Source organism: Hemiscyllium ocellatum, chromosome 48 (genome assembly GCF_020745735.1).
Source record: "Hemiscyllium ocellatum isolate sHemOce1 chromosome 48, sHemOce1.pat.X.cur, whole genome shotgun sequence".
Lineage (NCBI taxonomy): Eukaryota > Metazoa > Chordata > Chondrichthyes > Orectolobiformes > Hemiscylliidae > Hemiscyllium > Hemiscyllium ocellatum.
In genome coordinates, this window is record NC_083448.1 from 11069459 (window position 1) to 11096616 (window position 27158).

The 27158-nt window shown below is 42.8% G+C and overlaps 1 protein-coding gene across 4 annotated transcripts in view; it reads left to right on the top strand.

The window, feature by feature from the left end:
- The window catches only part of nsd3 (nuclear receptor binding SET domain protein 3), a 132125-nt gene extending 106758 nt beyond the window's left edge, over positions 1–25367 (top strand). For all 4 annotated transcript variants that reach the window (XM_060856664.1, XM_060856663.1, XM_060856666.1 and 1 more), the window contains 2 exons: positions 9544–9748; positions 19477–25367. In XM_060856664.1, coding sequence (XP_060712647.1) covers positions 9544–9748; positions 19477–19724 — 453 coding nt within the window. In that variant the 3' untranslated portion in view covers positions 19725–25367. The remainder of the gene's footprint in view (positions 1–9543; positions 9749–19476) is intronic.
- The last annotated feature ends 1791 nt before the right edge of the window (positions 25368–27158 follow it).

Here is a 27158-nt window from a genome sequence, read left to right on the forward strand (position 1 = left end):
TTTCCCTCTGACTTATTGGGGGGTCTATAATACAATCCCAATAAAGTGATCATCCCTTTCTTATTTCTCAGTTCCACCCAAATAACTTCCCTGGATGTATTTCCAGGAATATCCTCCCTCAGCACAGCTGTAATGCTATCCCTTATCAAAAATGCCACTCCCCCTCCTCTCGCCTCCCTTTCTATCCTTCCAGTAGCATTTGTATCCTGGAACATTAAGCTGCCAGTCCTGCCCATCCCTGAGCCATGTTTCCGTAATTAATATGATATCCCAGCTCCATGTTTCTAACCATACCCTGAGTTCATCTGCCTTCCCTGTTAGGCCCCTTGCATTGAAATAAATGCAATTTAATTTATTAGTCCTACCTTGTCCCTGCCTGCCCTGACTGTTTGATTCACTTCTGTTCTCAAAAGTCTCAGAATGATCTCTTTCCTCCCTATCTCCCTGGGTCCCACGCCCCCACCTTACTAGTTTAAATCCTCCTGAGCAGTTCGAGCAAATTTCCCTGCCAGTATATTAGTTCCCTTCCAATTTGGGTGCAATCTGTCCTTCTTGTACAGGTCACTTCTACCCCAGAAGAGATTCCAATGATCCTAAAATGTGAATCCTTCTCCCATATACCAACTCCTCAACCATGCATTCATCTGCTCTATCTCCTATTCCTGCCCTGACTAGCTCGTAGCACTGGGAGTAATCCAGGTACTACTACCCTTGGGGACCTCCTTTTTAAATTTCTGCCTAACTCTCTGAAATCTCCCTTCAGAATCTCAATCTTTTCCCTTCCTATATCGTTGGTTCCAATGTGGACAATGACCTCCTGCTGGCCCCTCTCCCCCAAGAGAACATTCTGCACCCTCTCTGAGACATCCTTTATCCTGGCATTAGGGAAACAACACACCATTCTGCTTTTTCTCTGCTGGCCACAGAAACGTCTGTCTGTACCTCGGACGACAGAATCCCTGAACACAATTGATCTCTTGGAAGCCGACTTTACCCCTCGTTACATTAGAACCAGTCTCAATACCAGAAGCTTGGTTGTTCATGCTACATTCCCCTGAGAATCCATCACCCCCTACATTTTCCAAAACAGTATACCTGTTTGAAATGGGTATATCCATAAAAGACTTCTGCACAAGCTGCCTTCCTGTCTTACCCTTCGTGGAGTTCACCCATCTATGTGACTGTATCTGAGACTTTGTCCCCTTCCGATAATTGCCATCCATCACATACTGTTGCTGTTTCAAATTCCTCATCGCTTCTATCTGTCTCTCTAACTCGATCTGATAAGATTCGCATCTAACAGCATTTATGGTAGATATAATCTGCAATAACCCTTAAACTCTCTTTAAACTCCCACATCTGACAAGAAGTACATATCACTGCAAAGGCCGTTTTTGTTCCTTCAAAATCTACAGATCCAGAAAATAACACCATTTGATTCCTCTACAAAACACTGCCCCAGGTTAAATTAATAGCTATGGCTTTTATTTTAAGTTTAATCAAGAGACTTATCTCCAAAACATATAATCAAGATAGAACCCACTGTACTCACTAATACAGCCTTTCTATTTGACAGACTTAAAACAACAATTAACTTATCTGATTCTGTGTTTTGAACTTCGCCGAAACCACTTCCTCCAAGATTAGTTGTGAAATTCACTTTGTTAATTTTCCCAGACGCACTCCGATGACCAGCGACACATGAATTCAAAAACAGCAAACGCAGTAACTGTGCAGGTGTTCTCTCTCTCTTCTCCCTCTCTCTCTCTTCTTCTCTCTCTTCTCCCTCTCTCTCTCTTCTCCCTCTCTCTATCCTCTCCCTCTCTCTATCCTCTCCCTCTCTCTATCCTCTCCCTCTCTCTATCCTCTCCCTCTCTCTATCCTCTCCCTCTCTCTATCCTCTCCCTCTCTCTATCCTCTCCCTCTCTCTATCCTCTCCCTCTCTCTATCCTCTCCCTCTCTCTATCCTTTCTCTCTCTCTATCCTCTCCCTCTCTCTATCCTCTCCCTCTCTCTATCCTCTCCCTCTCTCTATCCTCTCCCTCTCTCTATCCTCTCCCTCTCTCTATCCTCTCTCTCTCTCTCCCCTCTCTCTCTCTCCTCTCTCTCTCTCTCTCTCCTGCGCTGTCCTCACCATGTGCACAATGTTTGTTGCAGTTGTCACAAACATTGTGTGTCTCACTTCAAACTGTCATGGACGAGCATATGTGGAAGATACCAATCATCACATAGAATGGTGAGAATGCCATTAAATATAATTTTCCTTGTCTCCTTTACCGTCTGTCACAAACCTCAGCTAGCAGCTATGTCCTTTTGGACTTCACTTCAGTCAGTTGTGGTGCTGCTAAACTGTTGGTCTTGGACGTTTAAGTCCCATGTCCAGAATACATTGTATGCCCTCACCACCCATAGGTTTTCCCACCAACGGCATTGAACATAAAGAATAATGATTCATCAGCTGAGGAGTAGGGGGTGGCAGGAAGTATCTTTGACCATGTTTGACCTCGTGTCAACAAATTTGTGAGGCTTCAGAGTTCCAGTCGAGAACTGTTTGGGTGGTTCCATCCAAACTATGTCTCACTGCTTTTGGAACAGGACATATTGATGAAAGGTGAAAGTCAGGACTGCAGATGCTGGAGATCAGAGTTGAAAAATGTGGTGCTGGAAAAACACAGCAGGCCAGGCAACATCCGAGGAGCAGGAGTATTCAACGTTTCGGGCATAAGCCCTTCTTCAGGAATGAGGCTGGTGTGCCAAGCGGGCTGAGATAAAATGTAGGGGGGAGGGAATTAGGGGGAAGAGTGCTGGCAATACAATAGGTGGCAGGAGGTGAGGGTGAGGGTGATAGGCCGGAGAGGGGGTGGGGGCGGAGAGGTCGGGAAGAAGATTGCAGGTCAAGAGGGTGGTGCTGAATCTCGGGTTGGGACTGAGATAAGGTGGGGGGAGGGGAAATGAGGAAGCTGGAGAAATCTACATTCTTCCTGTGTGGTTGGAGGGTTCCTAGGCGGGAGATGAGGCGCTCTTCCTCCAGGCTTCGTGTGGTCAGGGTCTGGCGATGGAGTAGGTCAAGGACCTGCATGTCCGTGGCGGAGTGGGAGGGGGAGTTAAAGTGTTCAGCCACGGGGTGGTTGTGTTGGTTGGTGCGGGTGTCCCAGAGGTATTCCCTGAAACGTTCCGCAAGTAGGTGGCCTGTCTCCCCAATGTAGAGGAGACCACATCGGGTGTAGCGGATGCAGTAAATGATGTGTGTGGAGGTGCAAGTGAATTTGCAACTGATATGGAAGGATCCCTTGGGGCCTTGGAGGGAGGTGAGGGCGCAAGTTTTGCACTTCTTGCGGTTGCAGGGGAAGGTGCTGGGAGTGGAATTTGGGTTGGTGGGGGTTGTGGATCTGACGAGGGAGTCGCGGAGGGAGTGGTCTCTCTGGAAGGTTGATAGGGGAGGGGAGGGAAATATATCCCTGGTGGTGGGGTCTGTTTGGAGGTGGCGGAAATGACGGAGGATGATACGATGTATCCGGAGGTTGGTGGGGTGGAAGGTGAGGACCAGTGGGGTTCTGTCCTGGTTGCGATTGGAGGGGCGGAGGAGCAGGAAGTGGAGGAGATGCAGTGGAGGGCATCGTTGACCACGTTGGAGGGGAAATTGCGGTCTTTGAAGAAGGAGGCCATTTGGGTTGGTCGGTAGTGGATTTGGTCCTCCTGGGAGCAGATGCAGCGGAGACGAAGGAATTGGGAATATGGGATGGCATTTTTATAGGGGGCAGGGTGGGAGGAGGTGTAATCTAGGTAGCTGTGGGAGTCGGTCGGTTCTCCTGCTCCTCGGATGCTGCCTCTATAGTGATGAAAGGTAATGGTTGTTTCCGGGAACAAAACAGGAATTGCTGGGAAAACTCAGCAGGTCTGGCAGCAAATCTGAAGAGAAAGCAGAAGTTCTGAGGAAGGATCATTGGATGCTGAAATATAAACTCTGCTTTCTCTCCAAATGAACTGTCAGACTGAGTTTTTCCAGCAATTTATGTTTTTGTTTCTGATTTGCAGCATCTGCAGTTGGTTGGGGCCTTTTTGTTTGTGGTTACTGGGACATTGCCTGTCTGGGATGAGTTTGAGAGAACGACGATGTTTTCGAGTCATAAGAGATGTACGGCACAGAAACAGACCTTTCAGTCCAACTCATCTATGCCGCTCAGATATCCTAAATTTGCCTTTCAAAAATTTGCATTGGCGTTCCTTCATAAAATCTAATCTTAGCAAAAGCCGACTGATGAGTCTGATGCTCCCCCTTTGATTCTTGTTTTGAAAGGGAGATGTTGTGCTGGTGTGGATTGTGTCGCAGCCTGTAAGCCAGAAGCACCAAGTCTGGAATGGCCAAATAAGATTACTTCCTTAGAACAGTACAGCACAGGAACGGGCCCTTCAACCCACGATGTTGTCCCAAACATGATGCCAAAATTCCTTCTGCCTGCCCTTAGTCTGTTCCTTTCTTCCTTGCTTATTCTCAGGTCCCGATGGTATCTGCCTCCACCACCACCACCCATGGCAGCACGTTACCGATTCTTCCCACTCTGTGTAAATAAAACTTGCTCCTCATATCTCCTTTATATAATCACAAACAGCAGAGATCCCAGTACGGATCCCTGTGGAACACCACTCGGCACAGACCTCCAGCCTGAACAATACCTTTCCACCACCACCCTCTGCCTTGCCCTCTGCAAGGATTCAGAAACTGATTCAGATTCCATGTGCCCAAGTTACTGTGGATTCCATGCACGTTAATCTGGTGGATGAGCCAACCATGAGTGACCATGTCGAAAGCCTTACTGAAATCACGGTGGACAATATCCACTGCTCTACCCTCCTAGATGGCCTTTGTCACCTCTTTGAAACATTTAGTCAACTTAAAAGACATGACCTGCCCACATAAAGCCCTGCTCACTGTCCGTAATTAGGTTGTGTTTTTCCAAATGTGTATAAATCCTATCCCGAAGAATTATTTCTAATAGCTTCCCCACCATTGATGTGAGACTCACCCGTTCTTGGAATTATACCTATTACCCTTCTTGAACAGAGGAGCAACATTAGCTACTCACCAGTCTTGTGAGATCTCTCAAGTGGCTAATGAGGATACAAAGGTCTTAATCAAGTCCGCAGCAATCACATATCTTGGCGCTCTCAACAATCTGGGAAGATACCATGGGGACGTGTCCACCTCAATGCTCTTCAGGAGCCCCGACACCACCACTTCCTTGATCTCAAAATGCTGGAGCATGTGAGCATGCTCCACATGTTGAAAACTTGGCCAAATGGTTAGGATCAATCTGCTATCCTTGCAATCTAAGTGGATCGTGTACAATAAGAGAGGGAGAGATTCCTGGTCAGACGGGCTTTGTTATCATTATTTATTCTCTTTCTTGTAATATTGTCTGCTAGGAGGCTTCATTTGCTGCTCCTGTACTTGGTGACTCTCTTGGTGTCCATGGAGATGGTGTGGTTTGGCCAGCTCCTGAAACAGCAGCAGGTGGACTGTGGTCTGGATCTCTCGGGAAGAGATGGTCATGCTGTTGCCTATGAGGCAGGAGGCCTTGCCGGTGATGTGCTCAAAGATATTGATGAATGAGTTGATGACCCTCATGGCTGCAGAGGAGATACTGATGTCCAGGTGGACCTGCTTAAGCACCTTGTAGATGCTTCTCGCCTTTGATATGCTTCTTAGTGGCTTTTTTTTTGGGACCCTTGTTAGGCACCCTCCCTTGCCATTGCGTCAGACGTACTGTAAGTGCAGTGGAGGCTGGTGGTGCAGAGAATTGAACAAACTCTGATCAAAACAGCGCACCCAGTTAGAGATTTGAACTCTGGATTATCAGGTAAAACGTCTTATGCTGTATCAACTGAGCTACCAGGCTCCCGTTAGTGTAGAGCGGCATGTCTCGAACCATAGCAGTTGGCAATAGGGTTGCTATTTGGTATGGGAAACCAAGATAAAGGAAAGATGATTCCTCAATCCATCATAGCTGTTCAATTGACTCATGATTACAAGAAGTGTCCTGATATTCCTCCTTGAATAAGGGTGTTATTTTGCAACTCACTAATCTCTGGCCTCCCCAGGCAGGTCTGAAAGATCATACCAAGCCCTTCTCTTATCTCTACACCCACTTCACTTAGAAACTGGAATGCATGCTGTTGGGACAGAGTCTTATCCAGTCCAAGTTCTTTCCAGTTTGCCAGTATTTTCTTCCTGTAAAAATATGAATCACATTAAGCAACAGAGCTGACAGGTAAGGCTGATGAGCTCAGGGGGCGGATAGGTTCGTGTGACTGGGATATTATAGCTATTACAGAAACCTGGCTAAGAGAGGGACAGGACTGGTAGCTTAATGCACCAGGATTAAGCAACTTTAGGTGGGATAGAAGTGGTGGAAAGAGGGGAGGGGAAGTTGGATTTTTGATTAAGGCGAGTATCGCAGCAGTAGTCAGAGATGAAATATGATCGATGAAGGCTCATCTCCTGAGGCTTTGGGGGTGGAGCTAAGAAGGAAGGGGATGGTGACATTATTGGGGCTGTACTATAGGCCCCCAAATGGTGAATGAGAATTAGAGGAACAAATATGCAGAGAGATTGGGGAGACTTGCAAGAGCAATAGGATTGTCATAGGGGAGTTTAATTTTCTTAACATAGACTGGGACAGCCAGAGCATTAAGGGCTCACATGGGGTGGAATTTGTTAAGTGTGTCAAGGAAGTTTCCTCTGGAAGTATGTTGAGGATCCTACTCTGGAATGGGCAAAACTCGACCTACTCTTGGAAAATAGGGCAGGACAGGTGACAGTGAGGGAGCACTTTGGGACCAGTGACCATCATTATATTAATTTTAAAATAGTTGTGGAGAGGGACAACACTGGTCCACAGGTTCAAGTTCTAAATGTGAATTTTGATGGAATTACACAGGAGCTTGCAAGAGTTGAGTGGATGCAAAGGAACCTCTGGCAAGTGGGAGGCCTTAAAAAGTGAGATAGCTCAAGTTCAAGGCCAAAATATTCCTGTGAGGGTGAAAGGCAAGGTTGGCAGGAATAGAGAACCCTGGATGACAAGAGATATTTAGGCTTTGACCAGAAAAAAGAATGTGTTATGGCTCAGGTACAGGCAGCTGGGATCAAGGATGTCTGCAGGGAATACAGGAGAAGAAAACCAGGAGGGCAAAAAGTGGGCACGAGATAGCCTTGGCTGAGCAGATTAAGGTGAATCCAAGGAGGTTCTTTAAGTATCTGAAAGGAAAAAGAATAGCTACGGAGGGAATAGGACCCCTCAAGGACCAAAGTGGACATGCAGGAGATAGGTGGGGCCTTCGATGAATATTTCTCCTCTCTGTTTACAGTGGAAAAAGACATGAAGACCAGAGGTTGGGAAAGTTAGTGGTGATCTCTTAGGGACAGTCCCTCTCACAGGAGAGGTGGTGTTGGATGTATTAGAATGTATGAAGGTGGATAAATTTCTTGTCCTGACAAGATAAATCCAAGAACGTTGCAAAAGGCTAGGAAAGAAATTGTGTGAGCCTTGGCTGATATTTTTGCACCATTGTTAGCCAGGAGTGAGGTCCCAGAAGACTGGAGGGGAGTGAATGTTGTTCCCTTATTCGAGAAGGACTACAAAGGAAAGCCTGGGAACTATAACATCATAAGAAAGTTTAACATCTGTGGTGGGTAAGTTACTTGAGAAGATTCTGAGGGATAAGATATTTTTACATTTGAAAAGACAGGATTTTATTAGGAGTAGTCAGCATGGCTTTGTTCCTGGGAGATCATGCCTCACAAATTTGTTAGATGATTTGTCAGATCTCTTTGATGAAGAGACCAGTAAGGTTGATGAGGTCAGGGTGGTAGACCACTATAGAGATTTCAGTAAGGTCTTTGATAAGCTTCCACGTGGTAGGTTGCTTTGGAAGGTTAGTCGCATGGAATCCAGGGTGAGCTGGCAAATTGGATACACAATTGGCATGATGGTCGGAAGCAGAGGGTAATCATGGAAGGATGCTTGTTGGACAGGAGGCCTGTGACTGGAGGAGTACCTGAGGGTCAGTGCTGGGCCTATTACTGTTTGTTATCTCTATCAATGATTTGGATGAGAATGTACAAGCATTATTAATACGTTTGCTGATGACACGAAAACAGGTGGACAGTATATTATGGACCGTGAAGAAGGTGATCAGGAATTGCAGCAGGACCTTGATCAGCTGGGGAAGTGGGCTGAGAAATGGCAAATGGGGGTTAATATAGCTAAGTGTGAGGTCTTGCATTTTGGGAAGTCAAATCAAGGCAGGAGTTTCATGGTGAATGGTAGGGCCTTAAGGAATGTCATGGAACAGGGGGACCTTGGTGTTCAGGTTCACAGTTCTCTGAAGATGGAGTCACAGGAAGACAGGGCAGTGAAGAAGGCTTTTGGCCCACTGGCCTTTATCAGTCAGGGCATTGAGTATTGAAGTTGGGAAGTTATTTTGTTGTTATATGTGACGTTGGTGAGAGTGCACTTGGAGTATGGTGTTCAGTTTTGGTCACCTTGTAACAGGAAGGATGTCATTAAACTGGGAAGGGTTCACAAGAAATTCACAAGGATGTTGTCAGGTCTCAATGGTCTGGGTTGGGAAATTGAGGACGAGAGGGTATCCATTTGAGGTTAGAGGGGAAAGAATGAAAGAGAACCTGAAGGGCAACTTTTTTTTACACAGAGGGTGATGTGCATATGGAATGAGCTGCCAGTGTAAGTGGGTGATGCGGGTACATAAACAACATTTAAAAGGGATTTGAACAAATACATGGATAAGAAAGATTTGGAAGGATATGGGCCAAGTGCAGGGAAATGGGGTTAGCGCAGATGGACATTTTGGTTGGCATGGACGAGCTTGGGTCACAGGGTCTGTCTCTGTGCTGTGAGACTCCATGATTCTATGATTCAAGTTTTCCAATCCTTCCTTATGACTAAGCATATGTCACCCTCTTTGTGTTGGACAGGCACCACCTGACCACAGAGTATTGCCACGACTTACTGTGGGCTGCAGAAGATTTCACACGCTCTTAGCGAGTTTTCTTTTCTTCTTCACCCCTCTTTTCAATTTGTGGTGTATGACCTGGCTATCACTTGAAGAATTCAGTGGGCAAGACTCCAACCCCCTTAATTATTTTGATCCCTCACATTCTGTATCTGCATTATCCTCCAAGGTGCTTGAGCTTTGGCTCTCTTCCCTTCCCTTTTACCCTTGTTGGATTGAACCTGTACCTGGAGCATCTCCTCTTTAAAAGATAATTCATTGCTTGGTCTCAGTTTGTCCTGTTCATCTTTATTGGATCCCCTCTCAACCCACAAAGGTAGTTATCTTCCAATTTTGATTGCTACTTAATAAAAGCCTAGTTCAGACAAACCAAGAACTGTGAAGCATTCATGAGACTGAAGTGAAAGCAGGCAAGTTACTTTCTCAATGGTGACATATTTTAGAATTAAAAACTTGGTCATTTGCTGCAGAGATATGATGAAACTGAAGTTTTGCTTCTTGGATTTACTAGACGGCTGCTGCAACGGCGAATGAAGAAAAGGCAAAAAATGCAAAGAAAAAGTTGAAGAAACGTAAAACCAAAATAGATATCAGAAAAATGCATGAGGACTACTGCTACCGATGCTGTGATGGAGGCGAGCTTGTGATGTGTGATAAGAAAGATTGCCCCAAAGCATACCATTTATCATGCCTAAACTTGACTAAACCACCCTTCGGTAAGCATCAGTATACATGTCTGAAATAAATATCACTTGTGGTACTTTTAAAATTACTTTTAGCTGCGGAATATTATGGGGTTGAGTGCATGTTGAAATGTGACAATGTTTTGAAGATGCTGTGCAAACCAAGTTAGTGTGACTTTCAACAGTTAGTTCCTTGACATCTAACTGTGTGCTGCTTGTGCCTGCAGTTTGGAGACCCAAGCTGGTGCTTTAATCTAAATGTTGATCTCCATTTGAGCGAGGTTGTTCTCACTACCCTCTGTTGTAATTTAATTTTTCTGCAGTCACATCAGATGGTATTGCATGATTTGAAGCTGTGAAAAATGAGTGAAAGATTTCAGTTGTTATGGACCAGGCCAGACCCACTCAAAACATTTGAAAACATAGCCCAGACCCTAACTTTGCTCGTTGTCTTAAGCAGGTGTACAGTGAATATTCCAGGAGAGATGCAGCTGGTCAAACCACTTGGTTTTAAACAAAACAGAATTTATTTACAAGATAACCGAATGACACAATCAAAAAAGAACAGAATATCGAATAACTTAATGTTTCAAAAAGCCCAGCAGGTCATCCCAACTTAATGATGCTGTTCCCAATGCTTGCAGCCATCCCCATAAACACCCCTTGGCAAAGAAAAAGGTTAAATCAAACCCAGGATCTTACAGGAGAGAAGCCAGAGAGCGAGAGTACCAGCATGGACCTGCTTCTTTCAGTCCAGCAGCAACAAAAACACTAGTGTTCCAAAACCAAATAAAACCAGAGAAAATCTGAGCTGGCAGAACTGGCCAATTCCCTTTCATTATACAAGTGGTTTTTTTTAAGACTTGAAAGTCTTCTGCATGAGACAGTATCTGTTAGCTATAATCAAACTGGCCCTAAAACCCATCAACTTAGACTTTGCAGAGTCTGCATCTTTCACGACCTCTCTGGGAAAAAAAAAATCCAAGGACCTTGTTAAAGGAACAGCATAGTCACATCTCTCCCCTTAAAAAAAAGCCCATCAATACCTGAAGAAGACTTCATTCTAAAACCCCTTAATCCTAAATTGTTAGTACTCTACAAGACACATTTACATTACATTGATTATAAACATGCACTGCTGCACTGCTTCAGTCTGTTGTACTCCTGACACTGAACACTTCCGTTTCTCATTCAAGCCTTATTCTACAATACGCATAATTTTCAAATTGAATGGCTGTAACAACAAGCTTCATCTAAACAGTGTGCTATTTTTGTCCTTAACCCATTAATGTTTTTGGAGAAATTTATGATCAGTGTATATGATTGTCTCAATACGATACTAGTGACATAAACATAGAAATGTTGAAAGCCAACACCAAGCTCAAAGTCTCCTTCTCAACCGTTGAATATTTCCACTGATGAATGTTCAGTTTCCTCAAGAAATATCTGACAGGTCTTTTTATCTACTCGCCGTCTTCCTCTCAGAGCACAGCAGTGACACCCACGTCACTCTCATCGATAGCCAGCTTGAATGGCCTTGCGTAATTAAGTGTGGCTAATACTGGAGCAATGGTTCACACAGCTTTCAAGCTGTCAAATACATTTTGATAGTCTGCCATCCACTGAAACTTCTTGCCTTTCTTCAGCAATTCAGTGAGTGGAGGAACCACACTGCTAAAACATTGTCTAAAGTTTTGATAAAATCCAGACAATCCCAGGAATTGTAGTACTGTTCCTTTTGTCGATGGTATGGCAAACTCCCAAATATCCTTTGTTTTACCATCCCATAACACCATTTTTTCCGTGTCCAACAACATGGCCCAGGAAGGTGACTTGGGTTTGGCAAATCCACTTCTTGCCAGGTTTATCACCAAACCTGCCTTCTGAAGTTGATCGAACAAGTCTGATCATGTTCCTTCCATGTGTGACTGAACTTTGCACGGGAATCTACACATTTGACATAGCTGGGTACTCTGGCAATAACCGTCTTGGTTAGTCTCTGAAATGTGGCTGGCACGCGTTTCGTATCAAGTAGCATGACTTTAAACTGACATAGTCCGTTTGGCATTATGAAAGCCAAAATTACCTTTGCTCTTTCTGACAAAGGTACCTGCCAGTGTCCTCTGAGCAAGTCCAACTTAGAAATATAAGTTGCTTGCCCCACTTTCTCAATCCAAATACAGAATCGGATATGCATCGGTCTTTGCGATAGTACACATTTCACTTTTGGGTACCACCTAGTTTTGGCACAATTGCAATAGGTGAGCTCCAGTCACTCTAACTCATTGAAATATGCATTCGATCTCCTTTTGAGTCTGTGCCAACTTTAGACGGTTATGCCTCTGCAGATGTTGCTTAATCGGAACAGCATCTCGTATAACTACATCAAAAGTATTTCCACATATCTCCCCTGTGATAATAATAACTCTTTCAGGTCATTTTGATTTTCCTCTGGAAGGTAACTCAATAATTTATTCCAATTTTTGACGACGTCTTCATAGTCCAATTTACTTTGAGGAATATCCAATTCAGAATCCTGTGAACTTGATCCTCCACTCTATATTGTAAACAGTAACACTGTCTCCTTTGGCTCTCCTTCCCTGTCGGATTGCCTTTTGAGCATATTCACATGAATCTGAGATTTCTTTCTGTCTGGAGTCCATATCGAGTAGTTCACCTCATTTAATTTCCTTTCACCTTGATAAGGTCTACTAAACTTTGCTTTTAAAGGTTCACCTGTCACTGGAATTAATACTAACACCTTACCTCCGATAGTAAAATGATGAGTTTTTGATTTCTTGTCTGCTTCCTGTTTCATTGTATGCTATGATAGTTTTAAATGCTGTCTAGCCAACTCCCCCCGCTCTATTTAACTGTTGCCAAAAATTTGACACATGCTCCAAATACGTGGTCTCTGAATTCTGACTTAACAATTTGTCCTTAATCACTTTTAGCGATACTCTCACTTCATGCCCAAAAACAAATTCGCCTGGACTGAATTTGGTCGATTCATTTGGTGCAGCTCTCATCATAAACAGCCCCTTATCTCAATTATTTGGATAGTCTTGACTATAAGCCCTCAACATGGTCTTTAATGTCTGATGCCATCTTTCTAGTGCTCCCTGTGATTCTGGATTGTACGCAGTAGATTTGAATTGTTTTAGCCCAAAGCTATCCAGAACTTGCTTGAATAATTTTGATGTGAAATTTGATCCTTGATCTGATTGTATCTCTATCAGTAGTTGGTATCTTATGAAAAATGTGAGTAATTCCTTTCCAGTCCTTTTTGCTGGGATATTGTATAATGGAATGGCCTCTGAAAATCAACTGGACACATCCATTACTGTTAACAAATACTGATTCCCACTGTTTGTTTTAGGTCGGGGTGCTCTGCAATCAGCATGGGGGAGGCAATGGCTTAGTGGTATTATCGCTGCAGAAACCCAGAATAATGTTCTGGGGACCTGGCTTTGAAAACCTTCCACGGCCAATGGTGGAATTTTAAAGCAATAAAAATATCTGGAATTCAGTGTTGACTGATGACCAATTGTCGGGAAAAAACCCGTCTGATTTTACTCATGTCCTTCAGGGAAGGAAATCTGTCATCCTGACCTGATCTGACCTACATAAGGCTCCAGAGCCAAAGCAATGTGGTTGACTCTCAACTACCCTCTGAAATGGCTCAGCAAGCTACTCACTTGTATCAATTGCTAGCAAGTTACAACAAAGAAATGAAACCGGATGTACCACCAGGCATTGGACCTTGGAACCGGAAAAGACAGCGGCAAAAACGCAAACAGCCTTGACAACCATGCATAGTCCTCCTTACCAATATCTGGGGGCTAGTGTCAAACGTGGGAGAGCTGTCTCACAAGTTAGTCAAGCAACAACCTGACATAGTCATGCTAATACAATCATACCTCACAGATAACACCTCAGGCACCACCACTACCATCCATGGATATGTCCTGTCCCACTGGCAGGATAGACCCAACAGAGATGGTAGCACAGCAGTATACAGTCAGGAGGGAGTTGCACTGGGAGTCCCTGACATGGACTCCGGACCCCATGAAGTCTCATAGCTTCAGGTTAAACTGGTTACCACTTACCGTCCTCCTTCGGTTGATGAATCTGTATTCCTCCATGTTGAACAATACTGAGGTGGCAAGGACATAAAATGTACTCTGGGTGGGGGACTTCAATTCTCCCACCAAGAGTGGCTCTGCAGTAGCATTACTGATCCTAAAGGGTGTAACTGCTAGACTGGGTCTGCGGCAAGTGGCAAAGGAACCAACAAGAGGAAAAAACATAGCTGACCTCCTACTAATCTGCCGCTGCAGAAGCACCTGTCCATGACAGTATAAGTAACTGGAAGAGCTTGGCTCGGAAACAGCAAGTTCTGGAGCACACGTCTTCAGTACTATTGTTGGAATGTTATCAGGACCTATTGCTTTTGCAGGATCCAGTGCCTCCATCAATTTCTTGATATCATGTGGAGATGAAGTCCCACCTTCACGTGGAGAATAGCCTTCATCATGTTATGTGGTAGAACACTGTGCTAAATGGAACAGATTTCAAACCAAGCTAGCAGCTCAAGACTGGGCATCCAAGAGGCTCTGTGGGCCATCAACAGCAGCAGAACTGTAATCCAGCACAATCTGCACCCTTAAGGCCTGGCATATCCCCTACTCAACCATTACCATCAAGCCAGGGGATCAACTCTGGTTCAATGGAGAGTGCAGGAGGGCATGCCAAGAGCAGCGTCAGGCATACTTAAGAATGAAGTGTCAACTTGTTGAAGCTGTCAAACAGGACTACTTGTGTGCCCAATGGCATAAACAGCAAGTGAGCTAAGCAATCCCAGAACCAACAGATCAGATCTTAGCTCTGCAGTCCTTCCACATCCATTTGTGACTGGTGGTAGACAATGAAACAACTCACTGGACGAGGAGGCTCCACAAATATCACCATCCTCAATGATGGAGGACCCCAGCACATCAGTGCAAAAATAAGGTTGATGCATTCACAACAACCTTCAGTTATAAGTGCCTACAGGATGATCCATCTTAGGCTCCTCCAGTGGTCCCCAGCAGCACAGGTAACAGTCTCCAATTTGATTCACTCCACATGATATCAAGAAATTGATGGAGGCACTGGACACTGCAAAGGCAATGGGCCCTGATAACGTTCTAGCAATAGTACTGAAGACATGTGCTCCAGAACTTGCTGCTTTCCTAGGGGAAAGTGAGGACTGCAGATACTGGAGATCAGAGCTGAAAATGTGTTGCTGCAAAAGCGCAGCAAATCAGGCAGCATCCAAGGAGCTGGAGAATCGACATTTCGGACATAAGCCCTTCTTCAGGAATGCCCGAAACATCGATTCCCCTGCTCCTTGGATGCTGCCTGACTTGCTGCGCTTTTCCAGCAACACATTATCCGTTGCTGTTTTCCTAGCCAAGCTCTTCCAGTACAGTTACAACACTGGCATCTACCTGACGATGTGGAAAATTGCCCAAGCTCTTCCAGTACAGTTACAACACCTGGCGTTTACCTGACAATGTGGAAAAAGCAGGACAAATTCAACCCAGCCAGTTACCGCCCAATCAGTCTACTGTCGATCATCAGTACAGTGATGGAAGAGGTCATCAACAGTGCTCTCGAACAGCACCTGCTCAGTAACAACCTGCATAGTGACACCCAGTGTGGGTTGTACCAGGGTCACATGGCTCCTGATCTTAGTTCAAACATGAGCAAAAGAGCTGAATTCCAGAGGTGAGGTGAGAGTGACAGCCCTTGTCATTTGACCAAGGCCGCATTTGACTGTCTATGGCATCAAGGAGCCCTGGCAAAACTGGAATCAATGGATATCCTGGGGCAAACACTCCGTTGGTTAGACACAAAGAAAGATGGTTGTGGAGGGTCAGTCATGTCAGCTCCAGGACATCTCTGCAGGTGTCCCTCAGAGTCATGTCCTAGGCTCAACCACCTTCAGCTGCTTCATCAATGACCTTCCCTCTGTCATAAGGTCAGAAATGGGGGTGATTGCTGATGACTGCAGTGTTCAGCACCACTCGTGATTCCTCAGATATTGAAACAGTACGTGCTCAAATGCAACAAGATCGGAATAATATCCAAGCTTGGGCTGACATGGGGCAATTACCATCACCAATCCGAAACACCCTCACCACCACCCCTTGACATTGAACGATATTACTGTCACTCAATCCCCCACTGTGAACATCCTTGGGGTTACCATTGACCAGAAACTCAACTGGACTCACCACATTAACTCTGGCTACAAGAACAGGTCAGAGACCATGGATACTGCAGTGAGTAACTCCCCTCCTGACACCACAAAGTCTATCCGCCAACTAAAAAGCACAAGCCAGGAGTGTAACTTGCCTGGATGGGGGCAGCTCCAATAACACTCAAGAAGCTTGACACCATCCAGGACAAAGCAACCCACTTAATTGGCACCACATCAACAAACATGAACTCCCTCCACCACTGGGGCTCAGTAGCAGCAGTGTGTACCATCTACAAGATTCACTGCAGTAATTCACCAAAAATCCTTTGACAGCACCTTTCAAACCCACGACCACTTCCATCTTGAAGGACAGAGCAGCAGGTACTTGGGAACACCACCACCTGCAAGTTCTCCTCCAAGCCACTCACCACCCTCACTTGGAAATATACTGCTGTTTCTTCATAGTCATTAGGTCAAAATCCTGGAATTCCCTCCCGACCAGCATTGTGGGTCAACCCACAGCAAGTGGACTGCAGTTATTCAAGAAGGCAGCTCACCACCACCACCACCTCAAGGGCAAATAGGGGTGGGCTATGAATGCTGGTCAGGTAAAAACAATGACTGCAGATGCTGAAAACCAGATTTTGGATTAGTGGTGCTGGAAGAGCACAGCAGTTCAGGCAGCATCCGAGGTAAAATCGACAGCAAAATTGACGTTTCAGGCAAAAACCCTTCATCATGAATGCTAGCCGGCCAGCAACACCCAAGTCCCATCAATGAATTTTTAAAAAATCAATTAAAACTCTTGTAAAAGGCTGCTCAAATGAAGGAATAGATATTAAAGGTGCGGGTTTTATTGCTGCCTGTGGTTTTCCAATTTCCTGACATGTCTGGCAAAATTCAACAACATCCTTGTGCAGTCCAGGCCAGTTAAAATGTTTTTGTATTTTAGCTTGAGTTTCTCTCACTCTGAAACGACCCTTCAGTGGTCGCTCATGTGCCACTAGCAACACCCTCTTTCTTTCACCCACTGGCAATATGACTTGATAAATTTCTGCCCAATTCTCATCTGCCTGAATTTGGGATAGTCTCACTACTTTAGAAAGTGAATTTTTGAACTTCTGTTTAAGTACCAGTTTCTGAAGTTCAAACTCCCTCTCTTGATTGCTTTCTTCTCTTTCTCTTTCTCTTTCCTCTGCTTTAAATCGCAATTCATACTCTTTCATTTCAGTTGCCCTTTCCCGGTCTTTTGCCTCTAACTCAAGCTGCTTCATTTTCAATTGAATTTCAGCCATCTCTAAAGATTCTGATGGTGTTTCCAGCAAATTTAAATGCAGTGATTATCACTCCTTTCTTCATGGAAAGAGGCAGCTCCAGTTCCAGCTCCAGCTTGTCTACTAATTCCAGCAGCCTATCCTTAATCACATTTTGGAAAACCCCAAAGTCACTTCTTCCATTTCCAGAAAACTCTTGGTGACTGAAAGAGCCATTGCTATCCCAAGCAGTGTTTTAACCAACCGAATTCAACACCCAGAACAAAAGACACTGACACCTATCACTTGCTACTTACGTGTCCAAGAACCCTAATCCCAAATCGTAACAATAGAACAAATCCCGCAAAGACCCCCTCAAAACATTTCAAGAAAGTAGCCCAGACCCAGGAGAGATGCAGCTGGTCAAACCACTTAGTTTTAAATAAAACTGAATTTGTTGACAAGATTACCAAATGAAACCCAAACAAACGAGAGCACAATACCGAAAAACTTTACCTATCCAAAAACCCTACAAGTTATCCCAACGTAATGATGCTGTTCCCAATACTTGCCCATAAACACCCCTTGGCAAAAAAATGTAATATCAAACCCAGTGTCTTAGAGGAGAGATGTCAGAGAATGAGAGTACCAGCATGGACCTGTTTCAAAAACACTATTGTTCTAAAACAAAATGAAACCAGAGAAAATCTGAGCTGGCAGAATTGGCCACTTCCCTTTCACTGTACAAGTGTTTTTTTTTAAACTGAGAAGTCTTCTGCTTGAGGATATAATTAAACTGCCCCTGACCCTTCAACTTAGACTTTTTGGAGTCTGTCTTTTACAACCTCTCTGAAAAAAATACCAAGGATAAAATAACCTTGTGAAAGAAGCAGCATCATCACACAGTGCTTGATTAAAATCTTCAATTTCCACGTCAGTTTTGCTTGTGAGCAGAGTAGTGTTGTTCTCTAAGAATTTTCCAATCTAACCTTTTGACAAACTACCTGAAGTTGGGATAAAAACAGCACCTGTGTCAGTTTTAGATTGCTTCAGTCACTGGTGTTGATCCAGTTATTATGGGGATCTGATCAGGAACCTGTGTTACATACCTCACAATGCAGGTATAGTACTTCGAGGATTTCCAAAAGAATTTATTTGGATTGTTGCATGGGTTTGGTGCTTTCTCAACATCTACAAGACTTCCAGTGATGTGGATGGGATGTGTGGACTGTGGTGGGGGAGAGGTTCTAAATTTCTTGATGAGCAGAAGGTATGAGGCAGTGGAGGAGCAATCATATCTTAAGGCCACTGTTGTGGTCTCAGGGAAGGGCAAAGCTGAGACTAGCTGTCTGTTGGTTCAATTGGTTACTGTTGACATGATGGTAAATGAAGTGCTGAAGATTGCACGGTGCTAGGGGGCAAAAGAAAGGTAGTGATACAGTAATTGCACCTATATTAGTTGTTCTTCTTCTGTGTTGATGATTTCTGGGAAAAACTTACTTGGTTCAATATCAGGGAGAAAATGGTCTGGCCCACATGTGACATGGACCCGCAGCAATGTGCTTGACTCTTAATTACCCTCTGGGCAAATAGAGAAGGGTAATAAATGCTGGTTGAGTCAGCAGTTCCCGCATCCTGTGAACGAAGAAGATAATTGTGTTTTAATACGAGCGGAGAAAAATATACTACAATGTTGTAAAAACATAGTCTTTTTATCAACCTATTCAGAGTTGCTCTCTCATACCTCTGGAGCAGGTGGGATTTGAACCGAGGCCCCCGGTCCAGATGTAGAGACTATCTGGTGCTGGAAGAAGGGCCCCAACAATTTTGTGTCCCTCTCTCTTAATTCAGAATTCTGTCTCCACTATCAGCGGAGATATAAATGACAAATGTGTTATCCCTTAGATCAGTGGCACGGAACCGATCTGATTGTGTCCATTTACTCAAGCCCAGGCTGAGATTATAGAAGAAACCTGAGTCGTACTGCTTGATGTGTTTCCTTTCTTAAAAAAATATGGAAATGCAATCTTGGGTGTTGCCAATTTGCTGAGTTGACAGGTGCTCCACTTGGCTTATGAAGGCAGTGGGCGAAATGTTATCTGCTGCATACGTGGAGGATTCAGTGTGGATGTGTGGAGAACCACGGGTTTTGGAAATTTGTTGGAAGCAGCTACAGTGTTTTCTAGTGTGGCAAGCATATGATGTATTGAGCTGTTCGTATTATTCATAATCCCATGACATGTTTTCCCTTACATCCCCAGGAAAATGGGAGTGCCCTTGGCACCATTGTGACGAGTGTGGCAAATCCTCAACTTCCTTCTGTGACTTCTGTCCAAACTCCTACTGTAAGGAGCACCAGAAGGGAGCCTTGATTGCTTCAGCGTTGGATGGCCGGCTCTGCTGCTCTGAACATGATCCAAACTGCCCAACAGAATTTGACTCATCCTCCTCTGTCAGTCTTCAGAACAATTCAGCAGCTGAGGACACCGGTGAGGAAACCACTGAGTGAAGATTTCAAAATGGAGATGCCATGGACTTGAAGTAATAAACAGGGCAACATTTAGTGTTGTGTTCAAATGGCTCTGGGGATTGTAAATCATGCAGAGTGGAAAACTCAGAGATTCCAAGGGTGTAAGTAAAGATGACCAAAAGATTGTTTTGATTTTTTTTTCCCCTTTTATGTTTTGATTTTGGACACCTCAAAGTGACAACTGTTCTTCAAGAATTATTAAAAACAAAGAAATGGCACTTAATTTTGTGTTAATCAAAATAGGTAGTGATTAGTGGTATTTGTATCCAACTATTGTTGCCCTTTTGTCCACTAAAAACTAAAATTGAAGGGCAGTGCAGCTTGCTCGAATCATGTTTAAATGATAACTGATCATTTGTGGGGTTGGTGGGCGATGGAAAAGAATGGTCAATGGACAATTTTGTTGGGTGGTCAAAATGAAAAATTCAACACCCAGTGATCACTCCCTGAGCATACCCTCCCCTCCTCCAATACCCATCCAGGTTGGAAAGTGGATTATATCCAGCACTTTGTTAATTCTAAACAGTCTTACAGTGGACCACCTGGATCTGCTCAGAACCAGGAATGGCAAAATAGAAGCAGTCAGAAAACTGCCAGATCAACAGCTGTTAAGCCTCAACATTTTACAGGGCAACGAAGAGAACACAAAGGGGTTTGAGTTCCAGTATGGAATTAGGTTTGAAGTCTAACAGTCGCTGGTGATGTTGTGTTTTATTTGAAGCTCAGATAATGCACATTAGTCTGAGCTTTGTCCCTTGTGGCTTAGGATGTTGTCTGATGTGGAACCTAGCTCCCACAATTTACTTCTAATTTTTATTAGTATTTACAGTACTATTTTTTCCACATTTATAAGTGAGTATTATAATTTGAGTTCTGCCTTTTTGGAGTTCATAGTTTCTGTTATCAGCACTACCATTATGGCTATGATGATGTGATTTTATTATTTTTATACATTTATATGTAAAAAGCAAAAATTATGACAGAAAAAAATCATGTTTTTTTTAAAAAACTGAAACTTAGAAGTGTCATCTTTGCTCTTAATAGAGTGTTTTATGGACAAACTAAAAAGTTCTTACTGAGTGAAAGTACTCCGAGAACCATAGGATTATACACAGCTCAGAAGGAAACCATTCTGCCCATCAGACCCATGCTAGCTCGATAAGAGCCACCAAGATTTTATTCCTATGAAATTAGCTTTCACCGTAATTTCAGGCAGTCAATGTCTGATCATAATTCACTGTAGTAACATTCTCCCCATCTTCCACCTGGTTTTCTTTACAAGTTATATTAACTGTGATTACTGATGCCTGTTAACCCCTCCACCCTGACACTGATGCAAGCCATTTCTTGCAATTTACTTCATCAAAAACCCTCCTGATTTGCCAAAACCTTCTCTGTGAACCTATGATTCTATGCTACAGTACTCTTGTATATAATAAACATTAAACTATGTCTGTATGTTTAAATAATCTTATAACTATCACGTTCTGATATTAGAACTTGGGTAGAATAAACTTGTGATATTTGTTTTTCAGCATTATTCACACATTGTATTTAATGGCAGAAAAACCTCCTCATCCATCACATGTCTATGTGTTGCAAATTCAGGGTATCTGTTTGATAAAAAGTCTCGGTAAAACTACCAAGTTTCCTCAGTTGCATGGGCTGGATTTTATCTTTAATTCTCTTTTGCTTTCCCACTCAAAGTTTGCATCCACTGGCTCAAGGGGCATTGCTGAGCTGTAAGGATTGCCTACTAGATGATACTTCCCACTCAGTTGTGAGTTGTACTGTTAACTTTAAAATGAGCAAAATGGAAGTTACATGGAGTAGCCTCAGTAAGGTAATAACTACTGGCCAATGTGGACAGGATAGTGAATCTACAGGACAGAAAGGCCATTTGTACTCGTGCATCTTCTCGCCAAAACATGTAATTTCCATGTTCGAACTGTTTCTTGAGTATGGACTTTGCACACAAACATGTGTAAATAATACATAATGTTGTGGCTGACAGGAGATGGAGGACAGAAGAGGAGCTAACTTGCTCTGGCTCCAAATGGGTCTGGAGTTGGAGGTTTTTTCCCCCTTCCTAAAATAGCTGCATCTTCCATCGTGCTTGCAAGGAACCTCATTATATTGTTGTCCCCAATTCGAAATGGGAGCTGTCATAGTGGCGAAAAGCCCTTAGTCTGTTCTAATAGGTGGTCCATCTTGCTTTAAGAGATGATGTCTCTGTTTTAGTAAAATTTTCATGATGAACAATGGGAGATTTGCACTTGACATAAATAGTGTGATGGAAGGAAATGTCTCAAAAGCTGGTTATTGAAATGACTTTCTCTTGTTTATTGCCTGATTGTTTTTCCAAGCCAGGTTTTCTTCTTGTGAGATATTAGATTCTTATAGATTTCACAACTTTACGTTTCTCCTTCCATTATTTGTTAATGCTTTTACAGCACAGATTTTCACAGACTACTTTAATTCAATCTTTAATCTCTCTCGCGCTCTCTCACTCTCCCACTGAGTCTGGGGAAATACCTGAGAACATTTGGATGGCTTTCAGATGTTTAGTTTTAAGCCAAATCCATTAGAAAGAACACATGAAAATGTCTTATCCTCAGGAAGTTGTTTTCATGGGCATTGTGTGCTCATTGTTCCCACTTTGCCATGATTGATAAATCACTCAGCACTATGGCCAGACATCTTGGGGCCTTCTGGAGAAGAGTGTGAATGACCTGACTCCCAGCCATGTCCATGGGAAGATTGGAGAAAACACAGTTTTGTGTCTTTGAGGGTGTCCTTCTTCAAATGTGTAGAGTACTGGAAATAGGAATGGATATGTTTGGACATGTAAAAATAGTGTTGCCATAGCCCATTGACCTCAAAGCTCGACTGCTCTGAGCCTGACTGGCACCAGTTTGATGACAAGTGCATCCAAAGGTATTGAGTGTGTATTTGTTTATCGTTTTGGTTCATAATTGGACAACTTGACCCATTTCCCATGTGGTCAGAGCTTTGGGTAGTGAACAAGGAATTAGAATGCATTATCTGCACCTTGCTTTGGTTTTACTGTGCAATTATAATGTTCGATACATGATATGATTCCTATGGTTGTGCAATGTGCCAGTATTTCAGCAAGAGGACATACCTGATGGTGATTGTCGTATTTATGTTCTATCTGCAGTCTGGGGTACCATTTCTGAATTATTTTATTATTTGTTGAAAACCATATGATGAAGCCCATCTTTGCTTTTACTATTTTTGCAATTGTGCTGGTTCATCTGAAAACCACATTTAAAAAGGTACATAATTTCATGTCAGCCCAGGTTTCATGACAGAACACAGATGACTGTGGAGAAAGCTGCAAATGATGATATCTAATTTGGCTGATGTCCAGAACAATGCCACACCATGGGTGGGCTGAAACACATCTTCCCCTCTGCCAAGTATTCCCATTCCTGTCCTGCCGACTCTACTTAGTAGTCCATTAAGCAGCAAATGTTGAGATGAAATCTTTTGCAGACGAGAGAAGGATATGCTAAAGGTCCATTGATTTTCTGAAATCTAGGCTTCAACCCTTAGCTGCCAGTGAGGCAACCTCTCATGCCTGTGCCCAATGTGTTAGTTGATCCTTTGCCCTACCCATTCTGACTTAACATCATTTGTGACATCGTTGGTTTAGGTTGGATGTTCTGTGGTACTAACTTGTTTTGGTTCGGTACTTTCTTTCTCATTGAGATTTATCTCCGACCTTGGATGCGAACAAAAATCAATGTGGAAATTCAAACGCTGCTTCCTATTTCCTGGATGTCTTCATTTCTAAACTGCCAAGTTGCAATCCAACTTAGGGAAGGTGAGGGAATAGAGAGGAAAAAGAGTATTTTCAAGTTTGATGAAGCTTTCTCTTCTGATTGAGAATGTTTAGCATTATCAGGTACGCTGCCAAACCCTGACCTGTTTAAAAATGTGTTCTTAACAAATTAAAATACACAAAACTTGAACAAGTTTGCACATGACTTGTGGCAAGCATTTAGAATGAAAGAACAAGGAACCATTGCACAGAGTATTACAGTGATTAGTCTGGAATGTGCAGCCTCGGAAGTTGTCTCATTAACTGTGACAGCAAAATACTTGTGCAGATGCATCCTTTGGAATGGTCAGGAAATAACCTTATCTGTTGATGAAACTGAAATGAGGGATACTCTGTGTAAATGTGTTCTCATGCTCGTAAAAAGCAGAGAGTGCAACGAAGTCCCAGGATGATTATTCTAAGGATAAGGACTTATTCAACTTTACAACACTTCTTCATTTCTGTGAGATTGCCCACATTGATTCTTGAATCCATAAGCTGTTCTGTGGCTCCACTGCATATTTTCCAAACAAAATTGTTGTGAAAACCAGAAACCCAAAAAAGCATTGTCTAAAAAGGCAGAAAATGTGAGTACGCCTTGGGTTTTCCCATCTTTAAAAAATTCCCTATGGTTGGAAGGTTGTCCTGTGAACACCGTTGTTGTATGGTCATCACTTAGTGAGGTTCATAAAAACAGAAATGATGAGGTCAATCTAATGGAGGAGTCTGGATCAGTTGGAAGATGGAGGTACATGGGAATCTTTAGTTGTAGCTGAGAAGAATGACACAAGCAATTGTTTTGTTTTTGTTTTCAGATTTGAATATCACTCGGACCCTTCCCCATTCTGCTAGTTAAACTTTAGCTGCTTTGCATTACCAAATGGAAAGGGATATCTCAACATTGTTCAAGATTATAGTGCTGAATGAAAAGTAGTTTGTTAAGGAGGATTACTATTTTATCAGTTGATGCTCTTTTATTGTATAATAATCATGTAAATAGCTGAAATATGAATAGGATTTCAATCTATAAAATGTTCCATGCCAAACAAAGAGAGTGTTTATCTGAAAATTGATTTATTCTTCCTTGGGCCCTGGCCCATTGTTCCCTTTCCAAGTATTTATTTGGTTAAAGCAGTGCATTTGCTTCAATTGAGAACACAGGATTGGCCTTGAGATTTTTATATATGGAATTTTTAATGTGAGAACAGAAATATTGTAAGTACTAACATTTGAAAGCTTTGAATTTGAGTGAAATGGGGACAAACATTTAAATAAAAACTGAAAAGAAAAAGGCAACAACTTGGGGTAATTTTAGAACTAGGAACAGTTCTGCACTTACAGCATTGCTTTAATTAATTGTGACTTTGATACTTATTTAAAGCATCATGTTAGTGAATCATATTTGTGTGTGTGTGTATGATAGGAAATGGGTTCAAATTAAATCAGTGCAAAAGGGATTGAGGCAAATAGTGAACTGTGACATCTGATCTTCTGCAAGAGATTGCATGTAGGAAATTGAAGTACTCTTAGATTGGGCAGGTCAGATTTAAGCAAACTGAAGTGATAATTATTCCAGAAACTAATATTAGAAGGGATGGTAATGCCTTAGGCTTGACTGATTGCAGTTCTGGCATGTGTTACGTCCTTCCAAGAGAAAAGAGTTACGACATCGATAAAAGGGGCAAATTGATAGCGAGTTTTGGGAAGATTTGTAGCTAGGTTGAGGTTCTGGATGTAGGTTTGTTTGCTGAGCTGGAAGGTTCATTTTCAGATGTTTCGTCACCATATTAGGTAACATCTTCAGTGAGCCTCCAGACGGAGCTTTGTCCGGAGGCTCACTGAAGATATTACCTAGTATGGTGACGAAACATCTGAAAATGAACCCTCCAGCTCAGCGAGCAAACCTACATCCGCGGCAAATTGATATTGACTGTACAAGGTGTCTTTTGTTAACTCTTCAGTTCAGTTGAGTGTTACTGTCTGAGGACCGAAAGCTCAGTTGCCAGCTTTTTAAACTTAAAACTGAAGAATCAGTACTGGGTTCAGGAAGGGGGGGGTGGGGGTGCAGTGTTGTGAATGGACAAAACACCATAAAATGAAGCACTTTCTGATAATCAGATTTGTTCTGAACAACAATTTACATACAAAAAAAACTAGAGCATCACTGTCAAGTGTCAAGTTAGATTGACAAGTTGTTTTTCTGTTTCGGCAGGCTGGGCATGCTGCAGGAGCAGACACCTCAGGCAATTGGCTCAGACAGCATTTGCAGATTTGAAGTTGTCGGCTCACTTGGGATGTGAGATTGTCAACTCCAATATGTGTTTCAATATACCTTGTTAATTAGCATATGACTGTCTGGGATGACCTTTTGCCATCTCTTCAGCATTCAGATGCCTTTGGTGAGTCAGATTGTGGTCACTTCTGGGCAAGTTTCTGAGGGAAGCCCTCATAGAGGAGGTTCAACTCAAGTGTCACCAGAATTTCTCTTGCCATGACCAAAGCTACTGGCTCAAAATTATACTCCTCCTCTTTAATCATCAGTAACTGCCACGTGGCTGTTGAATGATGGTGACAGTGAGGTCCAAATAACCTATCATTTTTGTCCATCGTAAGTAGCAAGGGATTTTATTTTTTTTTTAAAGCATCAGCTATAAAGTTCAGAAAAGATATTGCACTTAGCGCTTCCATCTTTGGATGCTGTAAAGTTGTATTTGGGAGAGAAAACACATTAAAATCCCACTCAAAGACGTTGATTCATTAGAATCATCACTGGTACGAAACCGTCGCTCTCCTTATACCTGGCTTCACACCAAGTGTTTAAGATATTATTACTTGAAAGTTCAGTATCGTTGCAGTTATATTTGTTTTTGTAACTTTATTTATAGGTAGATGGTGCTGCAGTATATTTTTGTATTGCCATGAATGGTTGACGAATTGCAAGTCAATATAGCTCATTATCAAGTAGTGGTGTTTCTTGCAAATACCTGTACAATAGGATGAAGTTGCATCGCAATCAAAAACAGATTCTTTTCGTATTTTCAATTTATTTAAAAGATGGCATTTGTACAGCTTGTTATAAATGAGCATGTTTTTATTGAGAAAATCTACCTGCTTTAGAAGAAAAGACAGGACTTGGGAGATTCAGAATGCTGACCGAACACACTAACACTAATTTCCCTTATTGAACCACTTGGGGTGTACTGTTGCAAAGATGTTTTGTTGTTGTTCAGAGTTTGAAGACTGCTGCTCTTAAACCTTGTAATTTCCACATGTAATTGCACAGTATGTGAAAACTTGGAGCTTTACTGAATGTACATGGACATTGCCCTCTCCTCACTAATTGGACTGCTTGTAATCTAGCCTGTGACTGTATTCTATGTGTTTGAATGTAGGATTGTTTGAATCTTTTTTTGTATATGATCAGTCACTGAGATGGCTCTTTTTCTTAAAGAAAATTTTATTTCAGGTTACAGTTGGAAGTTTGCCATGGTTTGCTTTCATGAAAGGTTCATTCTGAAGATTTGTAATGACATTCCATTGATCTGAAAGGGAAATATACAGACATG